Source organism: Pogona vitticeps, chromosome 2 (genome assembly GCF_051106095.1).
Source record: "Pogona vitticeps strain Pit_001003342236 chromosome 2, PviZW2.1, whole genome shotgun sequence".
Lineage (NCBI taxonomy): Eukaryota > Metazoa > Chordata > Lepidosauria > Squamata > Agamidae > Pogona > Pogona vitticeps.
In genome coordinates, this window is record NC_135784.1 from 66,219,534 (window position 1) to 66,242,121 (window position 22,588).

The 22,588-nt window shown below is 40.6% G+C and overlaps 1 protein-coding gene and 1 long non-coding RNA gene across 30 annotated transcripts in view; both read left to right on the forward strand.

Moving 5' to 3' along the window:
- ERC2 (ELKS/RAB6-interacting/CAST family member 2) overlaps window positions 1-22,588 on the forward strand; it is an 817,272-nt gene that overhangs the window by 123,498 nt on the left and 671,186 nt on the right. For 22 of the 29 annotated variants that reach the window (XR_013541661.1, XR_013541663.1, XR_013541666.1 and 19 more), the window contains exons 3-4: window positions 7,153-7,176; window positions 7,749-8,165. Coding sequence is in view for 2 of the 29 variants with exons in the window: in XM_078385331.1 (XP_078241457.1) it covers window positions 7,153-7,176; window positions 7,749-8,165 (441 nt within the window). In the remaining 27 variants the exon portion in view is untranslated. The remainder of the gene's footprint in view (window positions 1-7,152; window positions 7,177-7,748; window positions 8,166-22,588) is intronic. The other 7 variants (XR_013541665.1, XR_013541672.1, XR_013541677.1 and 4 more) reach the window with 1 other exon arrangement.
- Window positions 20,996-22,588, forward strand: part of LOC144586700 (uncharacterized) — a 42,368-nt gene continuing 40,775 nt past the window's right edge. The window contains exon 1 of the long non-coding RNA XR_013541689.1: window positions 20,996-21,092. This is a non-coding gene — a long non-coding RNA (uncharacterized LOC144586700). The remainder of the gene's footprint in view (window positions 21,093-22,588) is intronic.

The window sequence follows — 22,588 nt, forward strand, 5'->3', positions numbered from 1 at the left end:
AATTCCGGGACGAGGCGGTGGAAGAAGACCTTCTCTGACTGATTCCAGCTGTCGGATGACCGCCATGTTGGGCTCCCTGTGGGCAGCTCCTGCCTCGATCCTAACTCCAGACTGCTTACCCTGCCTTCTTTGGACTATTTGTAGAAACATCTTGCTACTCTCTCAAAGAAGGGCAAAGGGGAAAACAGGGACTATTTACTACTGCATTTGGCTTCTGTCGTTCCCGTTGCTGCCTGCTGTTTTTAAACTGAACAACTCAGTGTGCAACATCTCTACTCTGGCACCTTCTCTGGACTTAACATCAATCCAAACAGCCTTGGTAAAATCTATCATTGTTAATAACATCATTAAGATCAGTAAAGCTCAAAAGGCAAGGCTGCGATCCACTAAAGGATGGACTTGACCCAGCTGGGGAGTGGGGGGGGGGTAACACTATTATTATTATTATTATTATTATTATTTTTTTTTTGATGTTCCTTATAGCTATTTAATTTAATTTAATTTACTTTGTATATGTTTAAAACTGTATTAGAATATTTGTGTTATTAGCTTTTTTTTTTTTTTTTTTTTTTTTTTTTTCTTCCTTATTCTGTCTGGTATGGAGGGGGAGGCCTGTTTGACCAGCAAGGGGCCTTCCAACATCCCTGTGGTTATGGGTAGAGGGCGATACGGCGTTGGCGCAGCCCCCACTCGTGTTAGTAGAACGGTGAACAGATGTTTGAAGGCTGTTCACTGTTCTGAGGCTGTGGCCAACCCCCAGAATCGAGGTAACCAGTTCAGCCAGCCTTCCACTCTAACCCTGCTGCTGTTGAATGCCAGGTCTGTATCCAACAAGCCCCAGCTAATTCAAGATCTTATTCTGGAGGAGGATGCAGACCTGGCATGCATAACCGAGACGTGGCTTAATGGGGAGGGTGGACCTCCTCTGGCCCTCATCTGCCCGCCCGGTTATGATGTCCAGCACCAGGGTAGACTGGAAGGGCGGGGGGGGGGAGTAGCCATTGTATATAAATCCATCTTGGAGGTTACCAGGCGCTCCTCGGCGGTAAGGCCTGGTCTAGAGGCCCTCCACGTGTCGATTGGGGCCAGGGATGGAATTGGGATTTTGCTGGGCTACCGCGCTCCCTGCGGCCCAGCCACTTCCCTTCCGGAGCTGGCTGACTTTGTCTCCGCGGCATTGTTGGGATCCCCGAGGCTTTTGGTCTTGGGTGATTTCAACGTGCATGCGGAGGCAGAGGTTACTGGGCCAGCTTCTGAGTTCTTGGAAACCATGGCTTCCTTGAACATGTCCCAACATGTCAACGGCCCCACCCACGTGGGCGGTCACACACTGGACCTGGTCTTTTCCTCCAACTGGGGTGAGAGTGGTCTGATGGTGGCGGACCTGGTGTCAGTCCCCTTGTCATGGTCAGACCACCACCTGATTAAATGTAACCTCACAGTGGCTCTCCCCCCACGCAGGGAGCAAGGGCCTATTGCTATGGCCCGCCCTCGAAGACTACTGGATCCGATTGGTTTCCAAGATGCCATGAGAGGGATTACCGCTGACCTGGCTAGCGCTCCTGTCGACGTTCTGGTGGACAGCTGGTCTACCGCTGCCACCCGGGCAGTGGACACGATCGCGCCCAAACGCCCTCTCCGACGCAGAACACGTCCGGCGCCCTGGTTTTCCCAGGAGCTCCGGGCGATGAAGCGAATAAGGAGAAGGCTAGAGCGTAGATGGAGGAAGAACCCGACGGACGATAATTGGATAGCCGTTAAGGTCGCAACTAACCTTTACCTGAGTAAGGTGAAGGCTGCCAGTAGATCATTCTTCGCTAACCGGATAAGCGAAGCATCCAACCGGCAGGCGGAACTTTTCCGTATAGTACGCGACCTATCCGGAGTTGGCCCGGGAGATCGGCCTCCCCCTAGTTTTTCTCCGGACCAATTTGCGGCATTTTTTAAATCTAAAGTGGAGGCCATCCGCCGGGAGCTCTCTCCCTTTTTAAATACAGTGAATCGAGCTGAGATGTCCAGCGCTCCGTCTTGCCCGGTTATTTTTGATTCTTTTCAGCCAGTTACACCTGACTCTGTGACCAGAGCGCTTGACCGCTGTCGGGCCACCACCTCCTCCTTGGACCCTTGCCCGGCCTGGCTAATCAAAGCAGCCAGGCCGAAAACAACTGAATGGGCCGCAGCTATAATAAATGGGTCTTTCCTTGAGGGCAGATTTCCATCTGCCCTCAAGGAGACACTCATTAGGCCCATACGAAAGAAATCTAGTTTGGCGGCGGACGAAATTGGCAATTACAGGCCCGTCGCCAATATTTCTTTCATGAGCAAAGTGGTGGAGAGGGTGGTGGCAGACCAGCTTCAGGCGCTCTTGGATGAAACAGATGCACTGGACCCATTCCAGTCGGGCTTCAGGCCGCGCCATGGGACAGAGACGGCATTGGTCGCCCTGTATGATGATCTCCTGAGGGAGGCCGACAGGGGCAAATTGTCTCTGCTGGTCCTCCTCGATATTTCGGCGGCCTTTGATACCGTCGACCACGGTATCCTCCTGGGGAGGCTCTCCGAGTTGGGAATCGGTGGCCTGGCGTTAGCCTGGCTCCGTTCCTTCCTGGAGGACCGTCCCCAGAGAGTTCAGCTTGGGGAGAGCTTCTCGGCCCCGTGGAGCTCCAATTGTGGGGTTCCACAGGGTTCGATTATCTCCCCAATGCTATTTAACATCTATATGAGGCCACTAGCGGGGGTCATCAGGAGGTGTGGAGCGATGTGTCACCAGTACGCTGATGACACTCAGCTCTATATCTCCTTTTTGCCAACTGCAGGTGATGCCGTCCTGACCCTTCAGCGCTGCCTGGAGACTATACTGGAATGGATGCAGGAAAATGGTTTGCGGCTGAACCCGGACAAGACGGAAGTCCTGAGGGTGGGGCCCCCCGTGGTTGGTGGCCTGGTTGGCCCTCTCTCCTTTGGGGGGGCGACCTTGGCCCCGGCGAGTGGGGTCCGCAGCTTGGGCATACACTTGGACCCGACGCTCACCATGGAAACACAGGTGACGTCGGTTGTCCGCTCCGCCTATTTCCATCTCTGGCGGATTGCCCGGCTGCGGCCCTATCTCGACACGGGGGCCCTCACTACCTTAGTACACGCGCTCGTAATCTCAAGATTAGATCACTGCAACGCGCTCTACGTGGGGCTACCTTTGAGGCTGATACGGAAACTTCAGATGGTGCAGAACGCAGCAGCCAGACTTCTTACCGGAGGGAGAAAATACCATCATATTTCTCCCATTCTGGCTAGACTGCATTGGCTGCCCATTTGTTTCCGTATCGACTTCAAAGTTTTAATGCTCACTTATAAGGCCCTAAACGGTTTGGGACCTCGATACTTGGCGGAACGCCTTCACCCACCAAGTTCTACCCGAACCACTCGCGCGAGCCTGGAGGTGAGGCTGAGGGGCCTGACGCCGAGGGAGGCCCGGAGAGAGAAGACAAGAAACCGGGCCTTCTCGGCGGTGGCCCCTCGCCTTTGGAACAATCTCCCTCCTGAGATTCGCGCGGCCCCTTCGCTGGGTACATTTAAAACTCAATTAAAAACATGGCTTTATGTCAAGGCCTTCCCTCCTGCCAGTGTTTAATTTAATTTAATTTACTTTTTCTTCTTCTTTTTCTATTTATTATTTATGATTTATTATGTTTTGTTAATTGACATTTGATATTTTTGGATTTATGCTGTTATAATCTGTATATTTTATGTTAGCCGCTCAGAGTGGTACTGACCTACCAGATGGGCGGGATACAAATCAAATAAATAAAATAAATAAAAAATAAAATAAAAATAAATATATATATATATATATATATATATATATATATATATATATATGACATCATCTTAAAAAATAGATTCTCAAGCTCTGCTATGAATCTCATTCACTACTACAATATGGTCCATAGTAGAGAAACAAAACAGCAGCTGATAGCTTAGGTGTTTAGGAATAAGATGCTACATTGAATTGGCACTTTGTTTTACATAGGTGTTGATGGAAGACTTAGTATCTGTGCAAAGTCAAGTACAGTGGTGCCTCGCATAACGATTTTAATTGGTTCAAAGATTGCCGTCCTTAAGCGAAAAATCCCATAGGAAACATCGTTAAACGATACAATGTTTCCTCCATTGGAATGTATTGAAGCTGACTCAATACATTTCAATGGCTTTGTGAAGTCAATTTTTGCAAATTTAAGTGTGTCATAAAAGGGTCAGAAATGGTTCTAAATGCTTGGATTAGCTTCTGCACCCTCTAAAACGGATGCAAAAGTTAATTTGGCTTTGATCTGACTTCTCGTTAATTAATGGTGAATTTTTCCCCCCAACTTTTGACAGCTGTCAAAATCTGACATTATTTCCTATGGGGGAAGAAAAAATTCACAAAAAATTAATGAAGACTCAGCAACTGTTCTAAATGCTTGGATTCGTTAGAGGACCCCCTAAGTCGTGTGCAAACCTGATTTGGCTTTGATCTGAACTTTCGTTAATTTATGGTGAATTGTTTTCTCCCCCATAGGAAAGCATGGAGCTGTCAGATTTTGACAGGTCCATTGGTTCCTATGGGCCGAAAAAAAAATTCACCATAAATTAACGAAAAGTCAGATCAAAGCCAAATCAGGTTTGCACATGACTTAGGGGGTCCTCTAACGAATCCAAGCATTTAGAACCATTTTGGACCCTTCTAAGACACTTTTTTAATTGAAAAAAAACATCGTTAAGTGAAGCAAGGGACCTAAAATCGCATTCGTTATGCGAAGCATGGTCCCAAACTTCGCTAAGCGAAAATCGCCCATAGGAAACATCGTTATAAGGTGCATATTATTTTCTAAAAAAACACATCATTATGCCAATTCATCGCTAAATGAGGCAATCGTTAAGAGAGGCACCACTGTACAGCAAAGAAAATTAAGCTACTGTATGTTATTTTCTAGCTACAATAAAATATTTAATCTGTATTTCTGAAAGACACAGTGCCTTGTATTTTCACCTAATTTCTCTAATTTGGCCATAGTTTAAATTGCATTTCCCCCCTTAAATCATGTGGGGGATTCCTATGGTGTTCTCATTCATCTATAGATGATTTTTGCCATCAGATCTATGCAGGCATCCACACTGCCAAATGGCAGAGACACAAAATAACAAATAGCAATCTTAGAACTACAGAGTCGGAAGGGACCCCATAGACCAGCGATGGCGAACCGATGGCGGAGCTCTGCTGGCACGTGAGTCATAGGTCAGCAGATTGCTACTTCCCCCGCCCCCCTGCACAGCCAAACCTCAGGAGGCGGCTGTAGCTGGTGCTGGCGCTTCGGCAGACACATCTGGAGCAACTGGTGCTGGCAGCGGAGGGGCCTTGAGGCACCTCTGTGCCGGGATTCCCCCTTCCGCCTCCACTTCCAGGTCCGGGTCCACACTTCCGGTTCTCGGTCCTCTGGGTCCACCGCCGCTGTTGCAGCGCCGGCACACAGCCCACTGTCCCCCCCCCAGTTTCGGCATGCAAGCCCAAAAAGGTTTGCCACCACTGCCATAAACCATCAAGCCCAGCCTCTGTCAAGGAGGCACAGTGGGGAATTGAACTCCCAATTTCTGGCTTCACAACCAGATGACCAAACCACTAAGCTGTTTTCCACTCCCTTGGATCACACATTCCCCAGAAGCAAACAAAACAATCCCTAAAAGCCCACCAAACTACACACCTTTGACAGAAAAAATACACAGTAATTAACAGGAGAGATATCCCCCGAGCAGTGCCCAACTAACAATTGCTTAGTGACAGACTGGCACATTCACAAAGTCCACATTCTGTCCCCACCTCTCTCTGGAACAATCAAAACATTAAAAAGAAAGAAAAATCCCATCAAAAAACAACCTTTAACAAAATCAATGCACAGGAAATCAACAAAATAATATTTTTAAAAATCAAACACCCCACTTCATATGGGGAAAATAGCAACATTAAAAGCACACTCACAGCCTCCCTCCCCCCAAAAAATGGAAGGAAAAAAAGGTCAGAAAACCCTATAAATAAATAAATTCAAAGCCTCCCAACTGAAACTAGGAGAGTATGGGGAGATTATTAATGAAAAGGAGATTGTGTAGATTGCAGCCCTTAAACACAGATTAGTAAATCTCACTGAATACAGTGGGGCTACTTCTCAGTACATGTGCAAATATATGCTTTGTCTTATGATAGTTAAAGGGAAGAAACCCATGCTGTCTTACCTTTAGAAATTATCGGGGGGAAAGAAATGGATGCTTTATAAATATTGTTAAATACTTGGAAATAATGAACAGTAGTCCCACTCTTTCGTTACAATGGAAGTGGCAAGTACTAAATCTTCCATTAAAATACAATTTAAAACAGATCAAATCCAAAAAAATTGAGTGACCAACAGAAAGAACATTAGACAATAACAGTTGCAGTTTCTATATATGAAGCGAATACGTTGTTTGCTGGTGCATTCAAATCTGTGATTCCTTACCTTTAGTTTGAGATTATACAGTTTGCAGGAGGGAACCATTTTAAATCTCATTATTAATCTGTTCGGAGAGCTGGATATAACATGTTGTTGCACATTATTTATAAAATATAGTTTCGATCCAAAGGTATATTTCTGGTTGCAGACGCTACCTTTGGTTCCTTAAGGGCTGTTCTACACCTTGTGCTTCAATGATGCATGATAAAAGTAAAATTCAATTCAGAGGATTTTTTTTACTTGCACATTTGCTTGTGTTGTTCTTTCACTCACACATTTGCTTGTGTGAAAAATGAGTACTGTCACAACCATATGATTTTTTTTTTTTTGGTAGCACCTGTGCAAACATTTGGAAAACAACGCTTAAACTTATTTATGGTTTGGTCACATTTCCTTGGATCAATTCAGATTCTTTCTGCCCTATATGCAAGAGTGTAGTTTTGACTACTTGAGTGTGTGGGCATGTATATGTATGCAAACTATTATAGAATTGTGACTTTATTGTTTAAAGCAACAATGCTTTACTTTCTGTTGACAGTACTTTATGTTAATTTTTTTTCTGTTGAATCTCGTTTGCTTACATCTAAACTTTATGTTGATTTTGCTTCATTTTTTTTTCATTTCCCATGCTGTTCAGTTTTTGGATGCCAGGAAAACTAAGGTTTGTTTACTCTTTGCAGTCATTATTTGCAAAATGCAGTATTGCTTATTGTGTGATATCTTACATGCCTGTTTATAGAAATAGCAGTCCTTCTTATTAAACTGGCTCATAGTTTCCATCAGAAGTATTATAACAGCTTAATTCTTTTATGTCCATACATAGTGATTAACACAAATAACTTGCACAGTTACATTGTATGGAAATGTTGACCTTATGTCTAAGAACACCCCTACCAAGCAAAAAGCTAAACCCAGAATATTCAGCCTTGTTATAGGAGAACATATTTTAAGAAAGTGTTTGCTTGTGCAAGTATCACTCTGGCATTAACATTTTGAAAATGCTGTTCTTCTCACTTTCTTGTCTTAGGATTTGTTGTTCACTGTTACTGGTACTTGTAATAAGCACTGTGTGTATATGTGTTTACATTCATTTCTTCCATGGTTTCTAACAGCAGCTAAATAACATCACTTGCTCATTTAGATTTTCACTACTAATTTTGTTAATAATTGTGTCATAATATTTTATAGGCTAGTTGTATCAGTATTCATTTAGATGTTATTTTTACATTGCAGCATCTTCAGCTAACTATTCAGGCATTGCAAGATGAACTTCGAACTCAGAGAGACCTCAACCATTTACTTCAACAAGAAAGTGGAAACCGAGGTGCTGAACATTTTACCATTGAGCTTACAGAGGAGAATTTTCGAAGGCTTCAAGCTGAACATGACAGACAGGCAAAAGAACTGTTTCTCTTGAGGAAAACCTTGGAAGAAATGGAACTGAGAATTGAAACCCAGAAACAGACACTAAATGCCAGAGATGAATCTATCAAAAAGCTTCTAGAAATGTTGCAAAGCAAGGGGTTGCCATCCAAAGGAATGGATGATGATAACGAACGAACTCGAAGGATGGCTGAGGCTGAATCTCAGGTTAACCATTTAGAAGTGATTTTAGACCAGAAGGAGAAGGAAAATATACATCTTAGAGAGGTAAGGAGAAAACATTTTAAGAAAGGGTATTCAAATAATTTTTGTCACTACATGAAAGTAATATAGAAATAGAATTGTGTTAGCCTGCTTCCTTAAGTTTATGTTTTTCAAATGTTTGCTAAGAGACATCATAAATTATGAATGTAGGATTGAAATTATGTTGTCAGTGTTTGGCAGGGTCCCCTTCCCTTCTGGCATGCATTTCTACATTTCTAGTTCAGTTACATCATTGTATCAGTGCTGGTAAATGAAAATGTAATAATTCTACCTCTTTTTTAAGGTTATAAAGTATAGTAATTACTGTGTTAACTTCAGTTTAATTCAGATTTGAATAGTGATATTTTGTCTCTTACTCTGTGTCACAGTTTGCAATGTTTTGTTAAATGCAAACCATTTCTCACATTAAGATGCTGGCTTCAATCCAGCAGAACACATGAAAAGCAATCAGAGGCAGAGCTGCAGTCTAATCCCTTTTTAGGTCAGCTGTTGAGTGGGAAAAAGGGGAACTTAATCCAAACCTCCCTCAGCTCTCCATCCCAAACAGCTATTTGGTGGGATTTTTGCTTTGAGAAAAAGGACTTCGCACATTCAATTGCATCATCTGGATTGGAAAGGACCACCAGGAAATATACGTAAAGATGGGTGAGATTGTTGTTTGATTTGTTTCTATAAGAACTTTTCAAAATGCAGCAATTTCTCCATTAAGTTTAGAGGGAAAACTGTATTTTAACTGAATAACAACAAAAATGGACAGATTTATCTACTTCTAATTGCGCATGCTGTTAATTTCTGCACATGCTTTCTCATCTGGCGAAGGATATATTTCTGTGCCATGTGATGTATGTTTAGAGCAGTCTCACTGGATTCATATAACTGACTGTATTGAACACTCTATGAGATTCCATGCTCAGTTGTTCCAATCAAGACCAGATTAAGACATGATGAAGCCCTAAGAGTGCTAGTTCAGCAGCATTGTTGGGAAGAAATTGTATTATTCTAACAAATATGTAAGCATGGAAATTTAGGCTGGAATCTTATTGAGAATCTTGGAATGAAAATGGAAGTTGCATAAGCAGTTCCTTCTTCTATCAGGCTTTCCTTTGCTCGGCCAGTCTCATGCTATTTGCAAAATTGGGTATGTGAAGGATGCCCCCCCCCCCAAGAGGAGGAAATCTTTTGCATGATTTCTCTTGTGGACATTGTTTCTTCTCACATAATTCTCTTAATTTTTTTTTAAAAACCCACCCATTTTCTACTCATGGTAGGGAAGATAGAGCCTATACACCTGTTTAGTCTGTTGTCTAGTTCTTGATGGTTAAATTCAAGACTTACCTTGGCTGTAAGTTTTTGTGATTTGTAATCTTTATAGCACAGTGGGCTGGGCTGTCATTTAAACAAAAGATGTCTTCAAATGGAAGGCCGTTCTCAGACAGTCTTTGAAATAGTGGAGTGTTACACTATAAAAAGAAGATGGCTGTCAATTTTTTTGTTGCAGCTTTATTTCACTTTTGTATATTAAAAAAATGCAGAAATTTTGAAAGATGCCATTCTGGACCCGATCATTATTTTACCACTATCTTCCTTGGTCAGTTGGACAGCTATTGGAAAATAACACTTGTAGGAGATGTGAAGACTCTTTCTTGACTCGGAAATTAACAACAAAATTGGCATGTACAACAGTGGTTCCCAATCCTTATGCAAGGACACCTGTTCTAGTCCCTAATATAATTCTAGTTCTTATTTGTGGAAACTGTTCTGGAATTTAGTTTGAAGAAAAAAGGTTGCCATGATTTTTCAGAGAAGAGGGAAGCAGATTGAGAGTATTTTTTATTTCTGGAACATTTGTTGCCATTTCATGTGAATAACATACTCTGTGCATTCTTGCTAGATTTTTAGTTTATGCAAAATGTCTGTTTTATGTTGTTGTGATATTTTGCTGCTGCTCCTTCCTCTTCCTCCTCTTCTTTCTCCTTTCGCTTGCTCAGAAGATCATGGTGTGGTGGAGTAATGGCTTCCATATGTACCTCTTGGTGGCTGATGTTATTTAGGCTAACATGGAACAAGACTAACATGGAAAAAGTTATTTTCTTATTGAGACAGCTACTGTCTTTCTTTAAGCACTACTTTATGAGTAATTTTTAAACTGTTTGTGTGGGTGACATTATACATTCACAGTGAAGCACTGGAAGCAGACAGACCACTGTTTCAAAAGAATTAAGCTTGCTTGCATGTCCATGTTCTTTTGCGTTAACATTAATGAAATGGCTGAACTGTAGCTGTTGAGAAGAGTATTCCCCGGAGATTCAGATGTTATTATTATTATTTTGTTAAGGCCTTCTCTGACAAATGGAAAATGTATGTGGATAGTGAAAATAGCAGTCATTTTACTATTGAATTTACAGGCTATATGTTCCTAATTTTTCATTTATTTCACATATATAGGATTGAAAATCATTATTTGTTTCTGCCTTAAACTTGCAAAAACATGTATTTCCAAATCAGTGTTTTCAACATTTCAAATGGTTTCTGCACTTGCCCTAGGATGTATAAAAGGATGTAGAGGCATATTTCATCTTCAACAAAAGAGATCTAGATCAACATAGTAAGAATGCCCTGATTCATATAATGAAAGTGGCATCATTCCTCTTAGAACAATTTGTTTTCTGAATGATCTTTCTTAAAAGCTCTCTAATATGGACTTATCTTTATTTATTTAATAAACAATCACTCTAGGCATCTACCAACATAAATAACCATATATAAAATATAACAAAGTTTAAACATCAATAAAGAAGTTAATCAAGATAAAAGAAGGGGAAAAGAAAATATAAAAAGGAAAAAAATCAAGCATTAGCTGGAGGGAAGGCTTGCACAAACATCCAAGTTTTCAGGTGGTTTTTAAAGATGCCCAGCGAAGGGGCATTACAGTGGTCTGATCTCGAGATTACAAGCGCATGTAACAAGGTGGTGAGCACCCCAACATCAAGATAGGGATGCAGCTGGGCTATCCGCCGGAGATGAAAAAAGGCGGTACGGACCACCAACACCACCTGAGTTTCTATGGAGAGTGCTGGGTCCAGATGGATCCCGAAGCTGCGAACCCCACTCTTTGCGGTAAGAGTCTCCCCCAAATGAGAGGGAGTTTCCCAGACCGCTGATGGTGGGGCCACCCACCCTCAGTACCTCCGTCTTGTCCGGGTTCAGCCTCAGCCCATTTTCCTGCATCCATTGCAGCACAGACTCCAAGCAGTGCTGAAGGGACAGAACGGCATCCACTGCAGTTGGAGAAAAGGAAATGTAGAGCTGAGTGTCATCAGCGTACTGATGGCACGACGTCCCACACTCCCGATGATCGCACCCAGCGGAACCCCAGAATTGAGGATCCACGGGGCCGATAATCTCTCCCCAAGCTGTACTCTCTGAGAACGGTCCCTGAGGAAGGATCAGAGCCATGCAAGTGCATGGCCACCAATTCCCAACTCGGAAAGCTTCCTAAGGAGGATACCGTGGTTGACAGTATCAAAAGCCGCCAAGATGTCAAGAAGGACCAACAGAAATGTTTTGCCCCCGTCAGCCTCTCTGGGTAGGTCATCATATAGGGCGACCAATGCTGTTTATATACCATGGCGCAGCCTGAACCACGACTGGAACAGATCCAGGACATCTGTCTCATCCACATGAGCCTGAAGCTGATTGGCCACCACCTTCTCCACCACCTTGGTAATGAAAGAAACATTGGCGACAGGCCTATAATTGCCAATTTTGTCCGCTGCCAAACTAGGTTTCTTCCTTATGGGCCTAATGAGTGTCTCCTTGAGGGCAGGTTTCTCATTTTACCATGTTTTAAGAATGTCTCATTAACATAAAAGGAGAATGACAGAAGAACAAGAAATGTGCTATGAGAAAATATGCTTTCTTTTTTATGTCAACAAAATTGGTGCAATTCCTATTGGCTCATCTGCCTATTCAAATTGTACTGACTTCATTAGTTTGCCCATCAGTAGTATAATCTAATAATTTGTTTGGTTTGTTAAACGTCTTCAAGATTGTAACAAATAGTACTTCTAACAAGCACTTTTTATCTTGGTGATTTGTTTCATGATTTAATTGCATTTTTAATCTTTGGGAGGAAAAAATCATATTTCTTGATAAAAAGATACTTCTAAAAATCTTTTAATGTTGTAGAACTCTGAAAAAACTGTTTGTTAATCAGTGATGATTTTTGGATCTAGTGTTATTGTTAGTGTGATTATCATAATCCATTAGTTTTAACAGAAATGAATGACAAGTTACAATGATCTTTTGGTGTGTCTGTTTTTAACTGAACTGTTTCAATTGATGTTAGAAGCCTCCCGGAGACTCTTGCAGAGTGCGTGTGGCATATAAGTTGAATGAATGAATGAATGAATGAATGAATGAATGAATGAATGAATGAATGAATGAATGAATAAATAAATAAATAAATAAATAACTTTAATCCGAAATGAAATAGACCCATTGAAATCAGTAGGATTTACAAACTTAGGTATGAAAAAGTTCTGTTAAAATTTAGCACTATTATACTTTAAGTCATAATCTTTATGAGAGGTATACAATCATTAGTGGAGAGTTCTAACTAAACACAATCCACCTGCAGCAGGAACTGGCAAGCCACTCCAGTATCTTTGCCAAGAAAACTCTATGAACAAAAACAAAAGGCTAAAATATATGATGCTGGAAGATGAGCCCCTCAGGTCGGAAGGCTTCCAACATGCTACTGAGGAGGATAAGCTAATGAAGTGGTTGGGCCAAAGCAGAAAGGACGCTCATCTGTGGCCATGCCTGGAAGTGAAAGGAAAGTCTGATGCTGCAAAGAAAAATACTGCATAGGAACTTGGAATGTAAGATGTATGAACCTTGGTAAGGTAGATGTGGTCAAACAGGAGATGGCAAGAATAAACATTGACATCCTGGGCACCAGTGAACTAAAATGGACGGGAATAGGCGAATTCAATTCATACGATTATCATATCTACTATTGTGGGCAAGAATCCCGTAGAAGAAATGGAGTAGCCCTCATAGTCATAAAAAGAGTGGGAAAAGCTGTACTGGGATACAGTCTCAAAAATGATAGAATGATTTCAATATGAATCCAAAGCAAACCTTTCAACATCACAGAAATCCAAGTTTATGCACCAACCACCAATGCTGAAGAGGCTGAAATTGACCAATTCTATGAAGACTTACAACACCTTCTAGGACTGACACCAAAGAAATACAGTATGTTCTTGTCAGTAATAGGGGACTGGAGTGCTAAAGTAGGCAGTCAAGAGATAAAAGGAACAACAGGTAAGTTTGTCCTTGGAGTTCAAAACGAAGCAGGGCAAAGGCTAATAGAGTTTTGTCAAGAGAAAAAGCTGGTCATCACAAAACACTCTTTTCCAACAACACAAGAGGTGACTCTACACATGGATATCACCAGATAGGCAATACTGAAATCAGATTGATTATGTTCTCTGCAACCAAAGATGGAGAAGTTCTATACAGTCAGCAGAAACAAGACCTGGAGCTGATTGTGACTCTGATCATCAGCTTCAAGCTTAGAATACCCCTACCGAGTGAAGAACAGATTTAAGGAACTAGATTTGGTGGACAGGGTCCTGAAGAATTATGGTTGGAGGCTCGTAACATGATACAGGAGGCAGCAACAAAAAGCATCCCAAAGGAAAGGAAATGCAAGAAAGCAAAGTGGCTGTCCAACGAGGCCTTACAAATACAGTGGACCCTTGACTTACAGACGGCTTGACTTACAGACTTTTTGAGTTACAGACTTCTCTGGCCGCAAAATTTATGTTTGACTTGCAGACTGAGATTTGACTTACAGACCAGAAAAAAACCAAAATGGAACAAAAACGGCCTGTTACGGGATTAATTGGTTTTCAATGCACTGTAGGTCAATGGAGACTTGACCTACAGACTTTTTGACTTGAGAACCGCCTTCCAATACGGATTAAGTTCTCAAGTCAAGACCCCACTGTAGCAGAGAAGAGAAGGGAAACCAAATGCAAGGGAGATAGGGAAAGTTACAGAAAATTGAATGCTGACTTCCAAAGAATAGCAAGGAGAGACAAGAGGGCGTTCTTAAATGAACAGTGCAAAGATATAGAGGAAAATAATAGAAAGGGAAAAACCAGAGGTCTGTTCAAGAAAATTAGAGATATTAAAGGAACATTTTGTTCAAAGATGGACATGATAAAGGACAAAAATGGTAGGGACCCCACAGAAGCAGAAGACATCAAGAAGAGGTGGCAAGAATGCACAAACGAATTATACCAGAAAGATCTGGATGTCCCAGACAACCCAGATAGTGTGGTTGCTGACCTTGAGCCAGACATCCTGGAGAGTTAAGTCAAGTGGGCTTTAGAAAGCCTGGCTAACAACAAGGCCAGTGGAGGTGATGGCATTCCAGTTAAACTCTTTAAAATCTTAAAAGTTGACACTGTTAAGGTGCTACATTCAATATGCCAGCAAGTTTGGAAAACTCATCAGTGGCCAGAGGATTAGAAAAGATCAGTCTGCATCCAAATCCCAAAGAAGGGCAGTGCCAAAGAATGCTCTAACTACCGTACAATTGTACTCATTTCACACGCTAACAAGTTTATGCTTAAAATCCTCCAAGGTAGGTTTCAGCTGTATGAGGACCGAGAACTCCCAGAAGTACAAGCTGGATTTCAAAGGGGGCAAAGGAACTTCTTCTTCATTGACTATACAAAAGCCTTTGACTGTGTGGACCACAGGAAACTATGGCAAGTCCTTCAAGAAATGGGAGTGCCTGACCACCTTATCTATCTCCTGAGAAACCTATACGTAAGACAGGAAGTAACAGAACTGGATATGGAACAAGTGATTGGTTCAAAATTGGGAAAGGAGTACGACAAGGCTGTATATTGTCTCCCTGCTTATTTAACTTATATGCCTGTGACACCAGAGCTCTCATTACCAAGTTGATGGCAGCTTCTCTGAAGCCCAAAGCTCTCACCACTAAGTGGCAGCTGTTTGAAGTGTGTCTGGCTTTGCCAAACTGCACTTGGGCCCCAGGTAAGTTTGGACTGGGAGACACGGACTGTTTTGTTCTATTTATACCCTTTCCTCTTCCAAGGAACTCAAAGTAGCAGTTTAACCTCACAACAATGCTGTGAAGTAGATTAGACTGACTTCTAGTGACTTCCTTAACTAAATGGGAATATCATTTTTTGGTTTCTATCATCATTGCTCACCTTCTTGTGAATACATTACATGCAAGCCACATAATTTGCAATCCTGTTGCAAAATATAGCATGTCTTTTTAATTTCTTAAATTTAGATATCACATCTGTCTTCTTTTATTTTTTAAATTGTCCATAAGTCTAGAAAACCTTAGTGTTTAGTTATCATGTGGAAATCTAGCACAGATGTTTGGTGTTATTTTTTCTTAACATAGTGACCACACATGCTTTACCCTAAGTACTATTAAGTATTTTTTATTATTGCTATTAAAATCTTGCCTTTGGCAAAGTCCTGCTAAATCTGTAGTAAAGTCTAATGTTAAAATTCCAGCAAGTACTTTATATATACGCTGTTTCCCCCAAAATAAGACAGGGTCTTATATTAATTTTTGCTCCAAAAAACGCATTAGGCTTATTTTCAGGGGATGCTTTATTTTTTTCATGTACAATCTACGTTTATTCAAATACAGTCACATCATCTTGTTCTGGTTGCTGCATAATGGTGGAGGGCGGGCTTTCACTTAACTAGGGCTCATTTTTGGGGGGTAGGTCTTATATTACAAGCATCCTGAAAAATCATACTAGGGCTTATTTTCAGGTTAGGTCTTATTTTCAGGGAAACAGGGTATGCATACTATCACAGTGTTTCTGTATATACTTTTGTATATTTAGTACATTTTCACTAAAATCAAAATCTGATGTTGTCATTATATATAATTTTTATCCGGGCCTGTTTAATAAGTATTATGTTATGATTGAAATCTTAAATCTTAAATTATTGTGTGTATTTCTGTAATAATGTTCATTATTTACACAAACACACAAACTTAAAATGTGGCAAAAACATTTTAAAAATCAAACCTTTGCCTCTGTCTAGTCAGCTTAAATGGTGCAGATTGATAATAAACTGCTAGTGTGAATTATTTATTGCACTCATTTTAGAGATTGTTCTTGAAGCAGAATTCCTCTTTCCATAGAACAGATGCTTTGCAGACATTTTGTGTTTACTGTAAATGCCTTTCACTGGAGCCAGTAGTAATTTACTAAGGAAGTGTTTTATTGACACCAAGCTTTCTTCCCCAGCTCCCTCTTGAAAAGTTAGTTACACAGATTATCAACTAATCTGGGTCCAACGTTTTTATTAGATTCATTAGTGTCTTTTCTTTTTCCTTTTCTTTTACCAGGCTCAAAATGTCAAACTAATCAACAATAACAGTGATGTTTGTTTTTTAAAACATAAATATAAATAGTAGGAATGTAGCTGTGTTACTACAAATTTTATATACAGTACATGGGTTTTTTAAAGATATATTTGCTATAAATATCATTCTATCCAAAATATACTCCTTAAGGCAATTGTGTTATATTAAAATCTATCTTGAAACAAGTCTGAACTGAAAATTTCCTCCTCTCTCTCTGTTGATTGCTCATTTTTCTTTCTCATTGGTCATCTAGCTGTCTAGCAGGCCTAAAGGAAGGAAGGAAGGAAGGAAGGAAGGAAGGAAGGAAGGAAGGAAGGAAGGAAGGAAGGAAGGAAGGAAGGAAGGAAGGAAGGAAGGAAGGAAGGAAGGAAGGAAGGAAGGAAGGAAGGAAGGAAGGAAGGAAGGAAGGAAGGAAGGAAGGAAGGAAGGAAGGAAGGAAGGAAGGAAGGAAGGAAGGAAGGAAGGAAGGAAGGAAGGAAGGAAGGAAGGAAGGAAGGAAGGAAGGAAGGAAGGAAGGAAGGAAGGAAGGAAGGAAGGAAGGAAGGAAGGAAGGAAGGAAGGAAGGAAGGAAGGAAGGAAGGAAGGAAGGAAGGAAGGAGACCCACACACCAGATGTGGGTGGAAAGGCATGGGATGGAAAGGATCCCAATTGTTAACAAGCTGCAAACAAGGCTTTGCTGCAGCTTGATATGCAGCCTGTTTTATAATTCTGCTTGGATTAGGTGATCATACAGAAACCACAGATTGTTTTGGTACCAGTATCCACACTGGCCACTCAATCCTATGTGGTTTGATCCACACCATAGCCACCCCTTTTTTGATTCCACCCTATGCTAATCCTTGCCTCTCCTTCTATGGTTGTTGTGAAGCTAGTGGACTGCTTGAATTGCTACCCACATTTGGGAAAAGAGGCAGTTTTCCAGAATTCTCCACAGTGTACAAAAATTCCACATACTACGGAAACATAGTACAGTGGTGCCTCGTATAACGAGCGCACCGTTTAATGATGAATCTGCATACTGATACGGATTTTGCGATCGCTAATGTGATCGCATACCGATGTTTCTTCACATTGCGAGGGGGAACAGCTGTTCGGCTGTGGCCAGAACACCCAAAATGGCCACCGGAACCACCCAAAATGGCCACCGGAACACCCAAAATGGCTGCCGGAATCACCCAAAATGGCCACTGGGTCACCCAAAATGGCCGCCGGAACATGGGGGGACATCGCAGAACGGTGAATTTTGGGCCCATTGGAACGATGTTTAATGCGTTCCAATGGTTTTTTTGATCCGTATAGCGATGTTTCCCCATAGTGAAGGTTAATCCGGAACGGATTAACCTCGCTATGCGGGGCACCACCAGTGGTTGGATTCAGCAGGCCAACAAACGGTTCTGCAGAACCAATAATACATTAGCTACTGGTTCTGTAGAACTGGTGCGAACCTGCTGAATCCCACCACTGGTCAGGATCAGTGGTGGGATTCAGCAGGCCAACAAACGGTTCTGCAGAACCAATAATACGTTAGCTACCGGTTCTGTAGAACTGGTGCGAACCTGCTGAATCCCACCACTGGGCACTACTGTAATCTTATGTAGTTTGTCAGAGGTATTTCTATTTCATATCAATTTTTTATCTCTCTTTTTTGTGTTGTAGCACTAAACTCAGTAGTTTAAAAATACTTTGGGGCATCTAGAGAGAAAGATTGTGAGGGTGGGTGTTCTTGCTGTACAGAACATCATGCCCATCTTGTTATGTCAGCAGAATACAATCCATACTCCCTCCCTCCATGTCCTTTTGGAGAATGAAACAACTGATCAGATGGGGAAAATACCATTGTAATCATTTCAGTTTTGAGAAAATTGGAAGCCTCCAGCAGCAGGCAAGTGACTGTGACTTCACAGTGGAGCCTTTCACTTTTTTCCTGCTGTGGAGTCACACCCTAATGCTCACTTATCTGCTGATAAGGATAGTTTTGGAGCTTGCACATAGTGCATTTCTTTTAGAGCAGCATAACAACACCAACTGAACATAGTCCCTTCCAAGATTAAAACCAAGTCAACTAAAGTAACTTTTTGAGCCCCTGTATGCATTAGACTCTTAGTTCTAGATCCTTCCAGGACAAGAACCAATCAGACATTGTTCTTCATCAATGTTCTGGAAAGTAGGAGTAGTTTATGTCCTCCTCCCATCTAGGAGCTCTCGCTACATGCCCCTCAGCTGCCACCAACTGATTATATCAACATTACCTATTATCAAAGATAGATGTCCAGACCATATGTCATTTTAAAAAAACCAAATAGAAATTGTTTATTGATACAGGTGTTGACAGAACAAGCAATGTTATTAACTCTTAAACAAATATTTTCCTTTATCCTCTCTCAACCATCACTCTCCTGCCCAAACTCCAAAACGTTCACTCTCTCTATCTTAAAACCCTATCTAAACTACCCCTTCTTCTGCTGACTCTCTTATATTTTGTGACTCTGCCCCTGCAGCACTCCCATTGGTCTATGCAAATAGCATATGAATATTCATGACCTGGGTGGACACCACAATCACGATACAAGGGAAAGTGACTAGGCATGGCCTTGAAGGCTTCTTCACAGGAAATAAGATGCAGGTGTTATCCCTTTGTTACCAGGCTGATTCTGACAGTGGAAACCATTTCCCTGGCACACACAGAGGCCTGATTTCTAAGACAGATTCTGGTTTCCATTTGTCCTTTTTTTCTGTTTCTTCACAGTGACTAACAAACTCAAAATTTGTGAAGACACTTAAGCAGCAGACCAAGATTCTCCAGTAATGTAGTGGATTCTACAAGGTCTGGGTCCCAATAAGTGCTCAATCCCAGATTCTAAGTGGGAGGAAATTAGGTTGCTCCAACTCCTTCCTTTTAGTATTGGCACATTCTCAATCTCCAAATCTAGGTGCATTAATTTGCATATTATGCAAAGCAACCTGTCTTATTTGAATAATATGTGAAGTAAAATTTATTAAATTTAATATTAATTTTTAATATCATGCAAATTAAGAACATCAATTTTTGCATTTTCCCTCTACCAATATTTTTCAGGAAGGATTGTTTGTCACCTAACAAATTGAAACAGTGAGTGGATGTTTTGCTGTATGTATTTATTTCTGTAAGAGCTAGAGTCTTCCTTTTTTTAAAAACACACTTAGGTCATCAGATAGCCCTGATACCAAGGTACCAGTTTTTTAAAAAATCAAGATAAGACCTATTCAGTGGGATAAAATCGCACCCCCACTTTTCCACTATCTCTGTCACTAAACATCCCTCTCATTTTCTTCCAAATGTTTAGAACTAGTGTGCTCTGCTCTTATACAAGGAACCTAATTGTTATACTGTACAGTTGAAAAAGGAGTGGCTGCAGGTGCAGTAGTGTTTGCATGTGTGATAGTTTCAGCACCTGTCGGTTCCAGCAATGTACAGTGTTAATGCAATACATATACTAGTTGAAATGTTAATTGATATTATTATTAACAATAATCAGATGCTCATTTATCTGATAGCATGACAAATTATCAAAGGCAATTTTAGTTTGTTTATTGAAATGCTCTGTGTCTCTAAGCATGTTCTATTTCTAATAGCTTTCCATGTTTCATCCCAGTATTGTAAATCTGTGAGACTATTGGAAGAATATGCGTGGATTACCTTTTCCCATTTGTATACAGCTTCAAACAATATAGCTAGTAATAATGAGATTTTTATGGATAATTTTTTCCCTTCTGAATTAACTTACCTTTTTCTCCTTTCAGATAACCTTCCTTTAATATTTTATTAAATAAGTTTGCAACCCTGTAAGGCTAATAGAGTCAACAGAGATGAAGTGGATAATATACAATTACCCTTGGTTCACTAACTTGTGTATTGGGTTTGAAAGTCTAATGAGGCATTAAGGAACCATTTAAACACTAGAATAAGCAGCATGATTTTTTATCCAGTCCACTTTCATATGATTTTTTGCTTGAATTATTGGCTAAAGAGTTTTCTGATGATGTTCAGTACTGTAATACAGACATACAATCTCCAAAACTGAAGCTTTTCATGTCTTTGAAACCAGTCAAGTCCAAGCTTTTACTCCAATATAATCTCATTTATCAAAATGCAGCAAAGATGTCAAAAATTTGCATCAGCTGAGTGCTGTCTACTCTGAAGTTATGTTGACATTTGGCTGTCTACCAAGAGGATTCACTGAATTAGGTTATGCTCCATTTTAGAATATCCGAGATCTTGATTGTGTGGATGCTGCATTCTTCTTCCTAAGGAAGTTAAGAAGAGATCTGATCATAATATGAAAATATGTTTTGTAAACATTGTATCTTATATAGCTGAACATGCTTTTGTTTTTCCAGCATGACGTGCAAACCTGATATCAATTGCTAACAGTACAATGAACACCTGTGTGTTGCTCAGAAATAAATATGCTGTGATTAAGGGAATTGCTGTAAACATACTGTAAGTACTGTATGTTTGGGATTACAATCCTAGGTGTACCATTATTACTTTCAGCTCTGCAGTTACCATGTCACCATATTCTTATTGTTTCCTTTAAATCTGAAATAGTAGCATTGATCTAAATGTAAATAGTCATGAATGCATTATAGATTATGTTAACAGTGTGGCTACATGGAGCTGCAACTGTATTTTTTCACTAGATGGCACCCTTGAATGGGATTAGGAGATTTTGCCTGTGTACCAAACTGTGGACAGAAAGCAATGTTAGTAAATTCTTTCTAAAAGTAGCTACTTTTAGAATGTTAAATTGATAAATATAATTTTTATAGGCATTTGTAAACTATTTGCTATAATTGCAAAAGAAATGTTTCTAGGGTTGCAAAAGGAGCAACTAGTACTTCCCTGCTTAATATTAAAGAACTGCAAATCATTATTATCTAGATAACAAATATTTTATTTCCTATAACCTGGTACAGTATGGTGCAAATGTTTAATAGAAACATTAGCCAGGTTGTGCATATTGATCTTGTTACGTAACATCTTGTTAGGCCTCACCTTGAGTATTGTGCCCAGTTCTGGACACCACACTTCAAGAAGGATGCTAAGAAATTGGAACAGGTTCAGAGAAGGGAGGCAAGATGATCAGAGAGCTAGAAACCAAGCCTTATCGGGAAAGGCTGAAAGAATTGGGCATGTTTAGCCTGGAGGAAAGAAGATTGAGGGGTGATATGATAGCACTTTTCAAATATTTGAAAGGCTGTCATACAGAGGAGGGGCAGTATCTGTTCTCGATCATCCCAGAGTCCAGGACACGCAACAATGGGCTCAAGTTAACGGAAGCCAGATTTCAGCTGGATATTAGGAAAAACTTCCTAATTGTTAGAACAGTACAACAGTGGAACCAGTTACCTCGGGAGTTGGTGAGTGCTCCAATACTGGAGGCATTCAGGAAAAATTTAGATAATCACCTGGAAGATATGCGTTGATTGTATTCTTGCACTGAGCAGGGGGTTGGACTTGATAGCCTTGTAGGCCCTTTCCAACTTCACTTTTCTATGATTCTATGATCTATATATGTCAAATTTAAGCCACATTAAATTTCCTAGTTGTTATTAGACTAACAGCATGATTACTCTTCAATTTGCAGGGATTATTTTCACATATGTATGCAAGGACTGATGGTTTAGATCAACAAACTGATATTTTTATTAGTGCTTTCGCTTCAATTGTCATATTTCAAAAAGTAAATATAATGTTCCAAAGGTAGTTTTTTTACTTCAACAAGTTTTAATACCAGTCAATTAGAAGGTGAGATGGAACTATAAACACAGGTCCAGAAACTCAGAGAATAAGTACATAGTCTTTTGTATATTTATCTGGGTGTCCTGTTTCAACTTGATGGGTATTACCTATGATTGGAATGCGTTGTGTTCTCTTTAGGAAAATGTTTAAACACTTTTATTATTGTAAAATATGAAAGAACAATCTTATTTGTC